The 12,525-nt window shown below is 39.8% G+C and overlaps 1 protein-coding gene across 29 annotated transcripts in view; it reads right to left on the reverse strand.

Annotated features, from left to right (window-relative positions):
* pleca (plectin a) overlaps positions 1–12,525 on the reverse strand; it is a 102,016-nt gene that overhangs the window by 29,128 nt on the left and 60,363 nt on the right. For 8 of the 29 annotated variants that reach the window (XM_034892242.1, XM_034892240.1, XM_034892246.1 and 5 more), the window contains 6 exons: positions 6,247–6,308; positions 4,007–4,021; positions 3,113–3,202; positions 2,627–2,662; positions 1,192–1,269; positions 974–1,066 (listed from right to left, as the gene is read on the reverse strand). In XM_034892242.1, coding sequence (XP_034748133.1) covers positions 974–1,066; positions 1,192–1,269; positions 2,627–2,662; positions 3,113–3,202; positions 4,007–4,021; positions 6,247–6,308 — 374 coding nt within the window. Of the gene's footprint in view, positions 1–973; positions 1,067–1,191; positions 1,270–2,626; positions 2,663–3,112; positions 3,203–4,006; positions 4,022–6,246; positions 6,309–8,816; positions 9,040–12,525 lie in introns of those variants that run through there. The other 21 variants (XM_034892245.1, XM_034892244.1, XM_034892264.1 and 18 more) reach the window with 7 other exon arrangements.

The raw sequence follows: 12,525 nt of genomic DNA on the forward strand, positions 1-12,525 counted from the left end.
GAGAAAATTTCTCTCGTTTCCATTGCAGTTTTTGAATCCTGAGCTGTCACGCCACGTTTCCTTCCAGCGGCATCACTGAGTCACACAGGACGGGGAAAAGTATCCCACATCGACATCCCAACATAACCATCTTACCTGTTACAGCATCAAAGAATTTCCATGTACTCCAACTGTTTGTTTTTTCAAAATCTACCAAACCATCTGCTAATATGCAAACACGTCTCTTCCCAATCAGAAACACATCTGCCCATTGATGGATGGTTTTCTTCCAATGTGGCCTTTGTTGCCATGGGTGATATAAGTAATTTCATACTGTTTGACATCCGGTTTGAATGAAACCCTTATATTTCAATTTATGAGTAAGCTACAGAGCTTAAAGCTACAGAAAAGAGTAAAAAATGCTCTCATATTGACTCAAATGTGATCATTTACTTTAAAAATGAATAAATAGCTTTTTTCAGTGTTTAGTCTTTGTGCACTCAAGGACAGGGGAAGCCGTAGTAGTTGTATATAAGAGCATAAGTGTTGCCAAATGTCCAATAAACCCCATTTGGAAACGATTGGCTGTTGGACTCTACAGTACTGTAAATGCTATGTCAACATCAGGATAAAGTGAGGCTGATGATTGAACCCCAAAGAGGGAATGGCACTCTGATTTTCCTTACCGGGCCGCGGAAGCAAACTAATCACAACGTAATGAAAGTAAGCTGTAGCTCATACAATGGAAGAGTTTGATCTTGAGCAAGTATGTGCCAATGTGCAGTTTAAAAGATAAACACCACATGTAGTTCAGATAATGGGAGTCAGCTGTTCCCAACTGGGCTCAGTCAGTTCAATCTGAATACATGCAAAAAGCAATTTAAATAAAGACTGATTGAGCTTTTGTGTCCAATAATTGCTGTCCTAGTTAACTTCAATGCCATAATTACAGCTTTTTATAGCAAAATTAACCCTTAAAAGTGTCCTACACTACCTGGAAGTGAAGGATAATGGTCCATATCAGCCCCAAGGTCAGCTTGGGGTTTCCATCTGCAATGTCATCATTCCTGATGTTGACCAGTTTAACCTGCAAGATGCATGGATACCAATAAAAACAACAAACAACTAAACAAAACAAACAAGGAGAAAAACTGAAAAATTAAAATGCTCCTTTGATGTGAATGTGCAAGGAAAATGTCAGTATTTACTGACCTGTCTGTGTTTGAGAAAGTCCAGGGCGATCTGTACATTCTGCAGCTTGTGAAAGCGCATCCGGCCTTTCTCCCGCGGCTGTAAAAGATGAGAGGGACACCAAAAATCAAGAGGAGAGAAAAAAGGAGGTTTGAATGATCAACAAATGGCAAGGCCCCATGACTGAGGAACAGGTATTTCAGTGTCCAGCAAGACCTTTGTGTTAAAAAAAAAAAAACTATTCTACCGTATGAAAATCATTTCAGTCATGGTCTCAACTCAAAATTCAAATAAAGCAAATTTGAAGTGTGATTCAAATTCTGCGTGATTGTGATCAAAGCATTTGGTCAGACCTTTGACCAGATCTGACCCTAAATGACCTGGAAATGCATTAACAAACCAGCCAGGATGTCTGCAGGTGACAGCATGATAATGAATGATACATGATCTCAGTGATTCCCACGATCATCAGTCACAATATCCTCATTTTCTCTAAGATCTACAATCAACTTTTCCCTCTGAAACACTTTTTACATCTTATACTGTCTTAGATTTAAAGTGTAGCTCAGTCCAATTAAACAGAATCCATAAGCCCCTGTGATTTCTAAACCTGCACAGGAGTGATGGCCATGACATGCATTGGTGCTCCGCATCTTAAGCTTTAAGCCAGTAAGAATCCTTGCTGCAGAATAAGTCAACATATCAGCTTGAAGTGATGAAAACTTGGCCGTTGCTTTCAATACAGAGAGGGAACCCAATAGACCATACCGGTGGTTTGTATGTTCAAGCCCTTAGCCACAAGTTGTGCAGACATTTAGAGCATAAAATATCTAAAGATAGATTGAATTGTTTATAAGCACTCATCTGTGTCCACACCAGGAGAGTTAAGTTTGATATTTAACTAGCTGAGGCAAAACGCAGATTAATCATTTCCCGGTGATTCAGCTGCACGTAGAAACTATTTGTTAAATATTTTCTTGATGGTGCATGTAGGCATTATTTACTAATGAAAAGCTTTGGATTCATGAACCCTTTGTCAGAAAATCCAAACACAGAAGGCACTTCATGTGAATAGTGATATTTCTTGGATGTAAAATATTTAGTTTTGCGGCCTATTCTGAAACCTCAGATGAACGGTATGGTCATTTTGGTTCTATTTTTATAAGCTTGCGCATTTCTCTTCTTAACGATGTTCAAATGGTAACCTTCGTATAAAGTACACAATCTAATACCTTTGAAATACACAACGGTAGAAAGTATTCCTCTAAAAACTACTTGCACTTCTTACCTCCTTACATGACGCCTGACCTGACTAGCTCACTGATCAAATGGAGGACGATGTTGACACAAAAAGGGGACAATACAGGGAGTGTGACTGTCATCATGCACAACCCAGCAGCCACCTGGGGTGGTGACACATGCCACGCTCGACGCCCACAGTCCAGGCGCCACTCACCAACCGCACGTTCCTCACAACGTCACGTTCCCTCGGCTACCACAGCAAGAGCATCGCAAGAGAGGAAGGCAGAGGGGAAGGAGGTCAGCATGAATTAGATAAAGGAAAATCCAGGGGTCAAACAAGTCAGTGCAGAAAGGTTACGAGATGGAAGCAAAGAATGAAAATTAGTGTATTAAGGCTAGTGCTAAGGTAAGTAAAGTAAAAGAGTGTGCATAACCCCAGCATGTTCTGAAATGTCCAAAAACCTTGTAAGAGTCAAGACATGCAAGAGTGGAGAAGAGAAAGCCAGCAGAATAATTTAAAAACTTTAAACATTTAGAGCAGTTCCCATTACAACAAGTGGACTGGACAGTAGAACAAATGACAGCAAATTAAGTCAGTAGGACAGGGACGCAGGGACATAAGACAGGTTTGGAGAGGACAGGGGGTTAGAGCAGAAGTGGATGTCCTAAATTATGAATGTCAAAGTTCACCAAAGCTCACCAGTGTCTCTCCAGAGAGCACCTCCAGCAGGGAGATGAGGTTGTGTCCATCTCTGAGGTCCTCGTACAGGTCAGTGATGTGTCTCTGGGCCTGCGGAGAGAAGAGAGGAGACAAATGTTTACCTTTTTCAGTGATATATTATTGATCCATACATTCAATCTCCCATCCCATTGTCGCAGCATCAATGGTGAACCACTGCAGTTGCATTCACACATACTACAAACAGCACTGGAACTGGTGCCCACCTAGACACTAAAAGCAGGAAGGGAATCCACACTAGGCACAGACACATTTGACTGAATCCCATAATGTTACCTAAAAATAAATTAAACAACTTAATGGGAAGGACCCACACTCTGGCTATCATGTCATTGGGTAAAGCATCATTTGACATAGTAGGTTAACAACGGCAAGAAACAGGAGTGGTTGGATCCTTAAACCAGATTATTTAAGATGCTTACTTACTGAAAACTAAAGTAAGAACACTCAAATCTTGGTGATAATCCATCATTGCATTGTGAAACTATTGTTAGTATCATAGGTCGAAGTTGAATCGTAAATTTTTTCTGCAAATTCGAATGGACATTTACAATTGGGTTTTGGTTTGGTCTAATCATTTTGACGTTTGCCTTCCTTTTCTCCTCCAAATTAGTAAATGTAAAGTGAGTTACATAAGAAGCAAGGATTTGTTGCACCACAGAAAAGGCACTTACGGCAGTTAGAAAAAAGTCCACATTTTAAAATGAAGTAAAAAAGGCTAGCCTCAAACAGAGGTTAGTAGTTTAAGAGCTCAGTTAATGTATGGGAATGAGAGAGGGTAAAACTGTTATCACAGACATGCAGGTAGAAACGCACGTATGTCCACTCAGCACTCTGCTCACTGACAGCACCTACCTCTGCCTTCCAGTGCTGGTGGGACAGGATGGGAGGACAGGATGGGAGGACAGGATGGAAAGAAGAAACAGTTAGATGAGAGAAGATATAAAACTGCAGGGACTCGTGGGAGAAAAGAAGAACAAAAGACAAACAAACAGACCCTGGTTTGATTTGACAAACACACTTGGTCATTTTCTATTTTTAATCATTTGATTTGACTAATCCAATCCAAAACTATTTACAACAGTACTGTTTTCAGGAATGTCAATCTGCTTCAGCTCTTCTGGTCTGGCCTGGATGGGAATGAGATTCATAATATTTAAGTAAAACACAGAATCATGTTTTTCATTCTCCTTAATCTGAAGAGATGTAAGCCACGCTACATTAGATGGAACTTTTGAGACAGATGAGTACAAAAATTGAGTGTTCCTGGCCTCATAGTTTAATAATCCCATGACTTTGTTGTGACCATGAGTCCAAAACTCCTCGAGGGCAGCCAGATCCCCGACCCGCTCTTTCTTTTGGAGCCAAATCTGAGTGATTTTAAGACAAGGAAACAAGTGACGACAAAAGCCTGTGAGCCGTCTCCAACAGACCCCTGTGTCACAGGATGCCGATGGAGGACAGTAAACATTCCTCACAGTTTAACACACAACAGTTCCTGTGTGAAAACAAAAGATTTGTCAACCTGAACGCGTTGGCTGAGAAGCAGCATTTCTCTAATAGAGAGCTGAAAACACTTTAGGTTGAGCCATGCTGTGCTTTAGTATACCATTTTCTAAAAACATTCCCTGACAATATGATTAGTAAAACTAGTTATTAACTAGTAATACACTGCAATTTTGGTGTCGTTGATGTGATTTAACTAGTCTGTTCTTACCTGAAACCTGAGATCCCTATTATACAAACAATTACACAGGTGTCATTCAAAGAATGAGCATTATTTTCTTCTTGCCTTACATACATCATAGCTTGTGTCATAAAATGACATTTAAGGTGTTTGGTGTTTCAAGCCCACGTCACATTCCCTCTTTTATAAGGGTCATGGGCCACAACGCTTTACAAGTATCGCCTTACAGTGCCATGGCTGCAAACATATTTAGTAGTGGTGCCCACATTCAGAGTAGGAGTTTACAGTGGTGCTCATAAGTTTAGGAACCCATGCTAAAGTTGACTAAAAGGAGGAATAAATAAAAGAAATTGGAAATTTCTCTTAATGCCAGTTATTTCATGGATCCAGGACAGGCTTACTGAAATCACACCATACCAATCTCTATGTATGGTGAAGGGTATGTGATGATGTGGGGCTATTTTAATTCCAAAGGCCAAGGGAACTTTATCAGGATGCATAGTATCATAGATCCATAAAATAACTGGCTTTTAAAAATAAAAATGTGCCTGCCTCCATGGGAATTTAACATAGGGGTGTGTGTAAATATATCCCCTGTATTTTAAGGAAGAACACTTTACATACATTATTCATTCACAAAGAAAATTGGTGTCCTTAAAGGTTTGATTTTTCCTACTTTTTTATAATTAACTCATTAAGATCAATTTCCAAAAGATGATTTTTTTATTCCTCTTTCTAGTCAACTTTATCATGGGTTCCTAAACTTATGAGCACCACTGTAGCCCCGGAGCTTCCTGTTCCCCTGCCGAGCCCTGAGACGCCGCCCTGGCAGTCTGGAGTCCAGATGTGAAATCGGGCCGAGCCCGGCCCACCATGCCGCTGTTCCTAAAGCAAGGCCAGGTGTCCGTGACTCATTCCCTCACATGCATGCAGGTAACACAATAGCATGTGTGGACTTTATTGTGAAGGGAGCGATTTGTTTAATGTTTCACTTTTTTGAAGAGAGGTGTAGGGGATGAAAATCTGAGTTTGCTGTTTCTAGTTTATCTGCTTTCAGGTAACTTTTTCCATCAGTGAGCCTCGGTTAGATATATAAATATATAGATTGTCCAATATCAACTCAGGGAACGCTTTTGTCTCATTTACGCTATTGTAACCAGGTAGGATATGAAACTAACAGCTGGAATTTGACAAAACAACCTTTAGGGTCAGTTAAGGACACCTGAAGTCCTTCCGTTTACCGTGAAGAATTCTCACTGAGTTACAAGCTCCAAATGACCTAAAGTGAACATTTTATTAACTTTTTGAAGTTTTATAATATGCTTCATCTCACAACAAATGTAATGTACCGTACATTTGTTCAAAATTAAGTATTGTCTTAGTGAATGCTGCTGAAGTGGGATCTTACCTTCATCAGGTGCTTGTTGACCCATTTTGTGAAGGTCTTTTTCTGAACTCGATCTCGTTCATCTGCGGAAAGAAAGATGAAGAAGAAACTCAATGCAAGAGTTTTAGCATATTTTACCCTATTAACTATAAATCATATACACTTAACATTACTGCTGAGCATTTTTCCAAAACATGCTGGTTTTTGAATGTCTACGCTATGGCTTCCGAGTCATGTCAGCACGATATGAAAATAATTTCACAGACTCCATAGAGACTCCATAAATAAGCTCTTCTGTAAATATGTTGCTGTATTTATCTGATTTGGATGCATTTTTATTGACTGGTGCATCCAATAATGATTTAGAGAGGGCTGCTAAGAACAACAGTGTGTTTAAAAGAGACTATTAATTATCATATTCACAATCGTATCATGTGAATTAGTTGCATATGTCAACCAGTTGAAAACAGTTAGCCAAAGGATAGATTTGTTCATTTGATTTTATAGGCCTAGGTCAAATTAAGCAGAAAATGGACCAACATCATAAACAAAACAAATCCCACGCCCCTAAGACTTATTTTGTGAGCTCTCAGAGGGCTCCTGGAACCACTGCTTTGGGAGATGGTTAACAGCCATAAACATCATTTTTATAAGCTAAAACATCCAAAATCACAGCTATTGTCCCACATGTGATCAGACCCTTGAGGGAAACATCGCTTGAACGTAAAAAATAAATAAAAATGTTTTCCCAGAGTTCCAGACAGTCTGACAAATATTTGTGCTCCCTAGAGCCAGAGCACTGGAATGACGTCAACAGAGACAGCAGGAGATGCTTCAGGTGTCACAGAGGGTGTCTGTACTCCCTCTTATGGTGGTTTAACATCCGTCCATTAAAACAAAGAAGAAAACAAGTGTTCTCAGGTAAGTCCCAAGTAAATCACCTCTGACATCCCTCAGATTAGCACCTCTCTAGGAACATGTTTCACCTTGCAAGACTGTTTGGATGTCAAAGTCTGATTTTTATAAACAGGGCCCTCACATACCAGCTGGTTCTGTACATTGCACAATGTTTGCCCTTTTTTTTCAAACATGCATACTCGGGAATCACCTTCACCTCTTCACCGTTCAAAAAGTGATGAGGGTTGTTGTCAAACAGAGGCCGGTGTGATGTAACAAAACAAGTCCGTCTTCCAACAAAAGTGATTAGGATTCGACACAATGTGACTTCCTGTTGCAGAATTTCAAATCTGGCAAGACAATGAAACCATTATGTTTGATGTTCTTATAAGTCACAATTCATCTTTAGGAGCTTGACAGGAAACAAGCTGAAATCCAATTAGGAAACCAACTGAAATCCAGGCTCATTCAACAGAAGACATGATCAGATGTAGAGGGAACAGAGAAACCAAAGAAGAAGACAACGTCCCGTGGTGTCAACGCCCATTTCAGTGTGGCATTATGCCGATGACTCACAAACAGTCTAAACAGAGAAGTGAAATAAACCTCAAAAGCAGAGAAACGATACCGTTTCATTTAGTCATGAACCCATGACTTTGCATTCAGGTTAAATATGTTTTGTAAAAATCAAATCTATTGGCACATTAACTTGAGTTTATTCATGCCATTAAATACAATTTTAGAAAATCAAGGACAGACAGACACTTAACATTTAAAGTCAAACTAATGAAATAAATAACACAGCAAGACAAACTCTACTGATTCCTTTTACAAAAAATGTGTTTTATGGGCTGACATCTGTAGCCTGGAGCAAAAGACAGAGCTGTGGATGTTTCCTTTGATCCGCTCAGTCAAAAAAAATACTTAAGATGAGGTGACATAGATCAGGTGTCCTGAAAGAACATTCTTCGTCTTTCTGTTACTGAATAATAGGGCTGTAATGTATGTCAGAAGGAAGGAGACAACATATTTATCGTCTTAAAATTGAATTTTTAGCACAAGAAAATCAGGTCTGGCTAAAGCATCTGATATGTGGATTAAAAGACATTTGGCAGTGTGTTTTGAACTTCTTCAATTAAAAATAAAAATGCAACAGTTCCTCATTAAGAAAACAACCAGGTCATTTTTGCAAGTCAGGTTATTTTTCAGGTCTTCTGTCTGCTAGCAGCCTTTTTTCTGAGCTGCAAAGATGCAGAACCACACACACACACACACACACACACACACACACACACACACACACACACACACACACACACACACACACACACACTTGTAATATGAAAGTGAGTCTGGCAAAAAATCTGTTCCGCTTGGTTGCGCTTTCATCTCAAAATGGGTTTCAGCATAGCTAACCAATGAAAAAAGGAAAAGCCATGACAGGGGCGTGTCCTGTTTGATAAAAGCGAGGCAGAAGACCACCAGAGCCAAAAGTAGATTCCACTTTTCAGACTTTAAACTAATACCATTTCTTCATATCATAGACAAGCAGATACCAAATTTCAACCTGCCGTGATACATTCAACATTCAACTTTTACCTGGCATATTTCTAAATCTGATAATTCTATTGCATGGCGGAATAACAAAATACCTTGACGAGGGTCAAAAACTATTTAAAGAAGACAAACTCTACCTTTCCTGCAATCCATGGCCTTGAGCATCCCCTGATAGTAGGAGTCCTCTATGAAGACTCCGTCACTACCCACACTGTCGGAGGAGTAGTTTCTGAATTTCTGCTCCAACGCCATGGTGGCCTTATCTCAGTGATCAAAAACAAAATATAAGCATCTGCAGGTTGAGAGGCGATGTTGTGTACTTTGTAAGACTTCCTCTTCTTCTTATTGCCTGAAACACTGCTTCCCAGTTTGGGATCCTATAGTTAAATGGGAGTGTTCAAGCCTCTGATTCAGTTCCTCACAAGTCTTTCTCCCTTTTTTCCTCCCTTGCTGTCTTTGACATTCAGTGTTATTTCTATTTTTTTTTTGCTCTTGCAAAATGCCTGCCTGCAGGCTACAATGTCAGATGCTATCACTCACCAAACAGTGATCTGTGAAAAGAGTGGGAGGGTTCTCCCCCTGACCCAGCCCTGTTCTCCTGACTGTCAACCAACAATGTTTTCAATGCAACAAACAAACAAATAAACATGATCCTTTTCACATTTTACTTTCCAGCAGCAGAGTTTCTTGTGAGTGCAGTGTTTTTCCTACAGCTACCCTCAAATCTGTTCTTTGAATACAAGATCATTTTTTAAAATTGATTCCTGCTTGCAGCTGCTGTGCTATCCCATAACCGTGCAAATCTCACCGACTGCATTTTCTCAGTGATCATAAAGATTACTGATCTCAAGCAAGTTTCCAGGCTCTAAAAGCTGCTTTTTAAATCAGACAACTGCATTTTCTATTTAACATATAGTGTGCTTTATTTAGTTGACGTTAGACAGTGATGGCATGTGGCTATGAGCTGTCTCATGCTGAAAAACACTGAAAGAGAACGTTCAAAAACTTTAACTCAGGTCATTTTACAGTAAGAGGGCTGGGAGAAAAGCCATGTTGTCCTAAAACATAGTTTGTCCTAACTTACAAACGCATGAAATGTGTTTGTCAGTACAGATTACTAGTCTGGGGGGGGGCATTCCCTAATTCAGACTCAACTGTACATAAATGCCCCACTGAAGCTTGTTAATGCCATCTGAACTCGATGTGCGCTGGCTAGCTGTCACCAGTGTGTGGTCGGAGGTGGGAAGGCTGGACATGCCACACAACAACCACAGAGTCTCAATGAAAAGCCTGTTCCTGAACACAGAGGAGACCAGGCAGTGGAAACAACGTCCTCAGCCATTTCTCAACATGGTAGAATCAGAAGAAAACCGAGCGTGAGTACTGTTCCACCATCAGGACACAATTACGGGTGAGCTGGCACCGAGGGGTTTGTTTCCATACATGAGAAAGCAGACGTTTATATTGGAGGAGGGGAGTTGCCTACAGGAGAGAATTCAGCAGCAAGAAGAATAGAAGCATTTTAAGATCTCTAATGGGAACAACCTGTGAGACAATGCATAGTATTCAGGCATTAGGATTGGACAGTTTTTTCAATCTTAAAAAAAAGCTTCTGCTGAGCTTCCAAGAGCTTCCTGAGCTTCTCAGGAGAGTAACTAAACTGCTGCAGAACATTATTCCAGACATAGAGCCACCATTTTGGCTCTGGTAAAAGAAAAAGAGAATTGTTACTTCTGCATCTTAATCATGGAATAAAACTTCTGTTTGTTGGTGCAGCTGCACAAATAATCTCAGATAAACTCTTTGAACAAGACACAGCATTGTTTTGTTTTTTAATTTAGGGTTTCTAAACTAGCACCTCCACATGACCACATTCATGTTCCATAGCACCTAAATACCTGGAACACCTTTCACCCTAAGGGGCATCAATTGTCTGTGCAGATACTGACATAAGGCTGTAAGGCGGACATTTTTCAGATACCAACAGCTGGAGGTGGCTTGTCAGGACATGAGAAGTAAAAGCTGCAGACCGCAACTCGAGACTATAGGGTGTTTAAAAAATGTGTAAAATTATAAGGTGTATGAGGGAGAATTTATCCAAAAGCGCATGAACTTTTACAATTGTTTTTCCTTGCCTACCTGCATTTGAACTACTGGCGTAGTGTTTTGCAGCAATGTGTGCCGATATGAGCTGATTGAAATCATGACACAATCAGCCATGGCGGTAATATCACTTTTAGTTTATTTACTTAAAACCCAATTTTGTATAATGTTTAAAAAGTAACAAAGACGCACAAGCACTTTTATTGTGATGCAATTATGTGACTATAAAAAAAGTTCCTATCAGCAATATGCTGGTAGATGCACACAGTGCAGTACTTTGTTGATAAGTCTCCTTTCTCTCTCACTGATAACATGTGCTGATAAACACGAGCAGTGAGAGCTGATAGGGGTTTTATGATGACAGTTCTGGCGTGAGAAGCATGAAAGTCTATGCATTCCTGAGGGCGCGGCCACCCTCCTCACAGACAGGGGGAGCCGCCCCTCTGCGATAACACTACCCTTCCCGTAGAACTCTGTCTAACTATACATCTGTGCAAGTGACAGAATCCGATCTTAGTTCCACAGAGGACAAGAATGTTAACTAAAACCATCTGGCTAGCAGGTCCTGATGGGTTGATGATCGAGGGATCATGAGAGGAAAGTTGGAGAGAAACTTTGTCAAGGTGAAGAATGAAAGCCCAAGGGCATTATGGGGCAGATCCAACCTGAAGCTGGTAATGAAGAGGATATGAAAGCATGCACTACCACAGTATAAAACTATGTCTGTAACTGTGAAAAATGCATTCCTTTTTAAAACAAACGTGGCTGCCGATAGGCTGTGCAAAGAAAAGGCTTTGTGAAATCAGATCAACAATAAACTCAAAAAGCAACAACACAGACATTGAGTTGTTCTCTAACATTGCCAAAAATATTTGTCTCTCCATAATTACAGATGACAAATGACTCCAAAACACTTTTACAGTAGGAATGCCACTTTCAGGAAGTATGCATTCAAAAGCACATATAATTAGCCATATGTCTTTACAATAATGTAGTTATTAGAATATGAGAACTAGATTACTGCTGGATTTATGATCTTCAGATGTGACTGCCAAGGCCAATTAAAAAGAAGATAAACTTATTTCTCAACGCAGTTGTCTCCCTCTTCAGTTAGAAAAGCTGCACTACAAAACATAAGAAAAGTCTAAATATGTAATGCTCAACTGTAACCCACTTTAATGTCTGTGGCTAGTAGTTGACAACCCTCTTTGCTCCAAACTTAGATAAGAATTCCGACTACTGTTAAGAAAGTCCAAGGCCACTTGGGGCCCTGCAGTGCTGACTCATAGACAGTCTCTTTTACATGTGGGAAGAGTGATTTGTAAGCGTGGTTGTTATGGCAACACAGCAAAAACACACAGAAGCTGGAAGTCTTTCAGCGTACTGTTTAAAGAGCAGTTTTGACCCCAAACCTCTGGAGAACTTTAGCTAAGGAATGGAAAAAAAACAACTCTCACAGCACTGTGACACCATAGTCCGTATATAATTATACACACATTTAGAAGATTTGATAAATTCCAAATTATCTTTGTGACATCAAGTTCAGAGGGTATAATAAAGTAGATAAAGAAACATGTATTCAACATTTCCCCTCAGTTTAAGCCTTTTTTGAACAAAGACTGAATTTTTATGGAGTCGTTGTTATTGTATTTAAATGTCAACAGTGATTGTGCCAAGAGGCAGCAGTTGGCATTACCTATAATAGCTGCAATTAATAATTTATTATAACATTTAATAATTGAT

Source organism: Etheostoma cragini, chromosome 14, assembly GCF_013103735.1.
Source record: "Etheostoma cragini isolate CJK2018 chromosome 14, CSU_Ecrag_1.0, whole genome shotgun sequence".
Lineage (NCBI taxonomy): Eukaryota > Metazoa > Chordata > Actinopteri > Perciformes > Percidae > Etheostoma > Etheostoma cragini.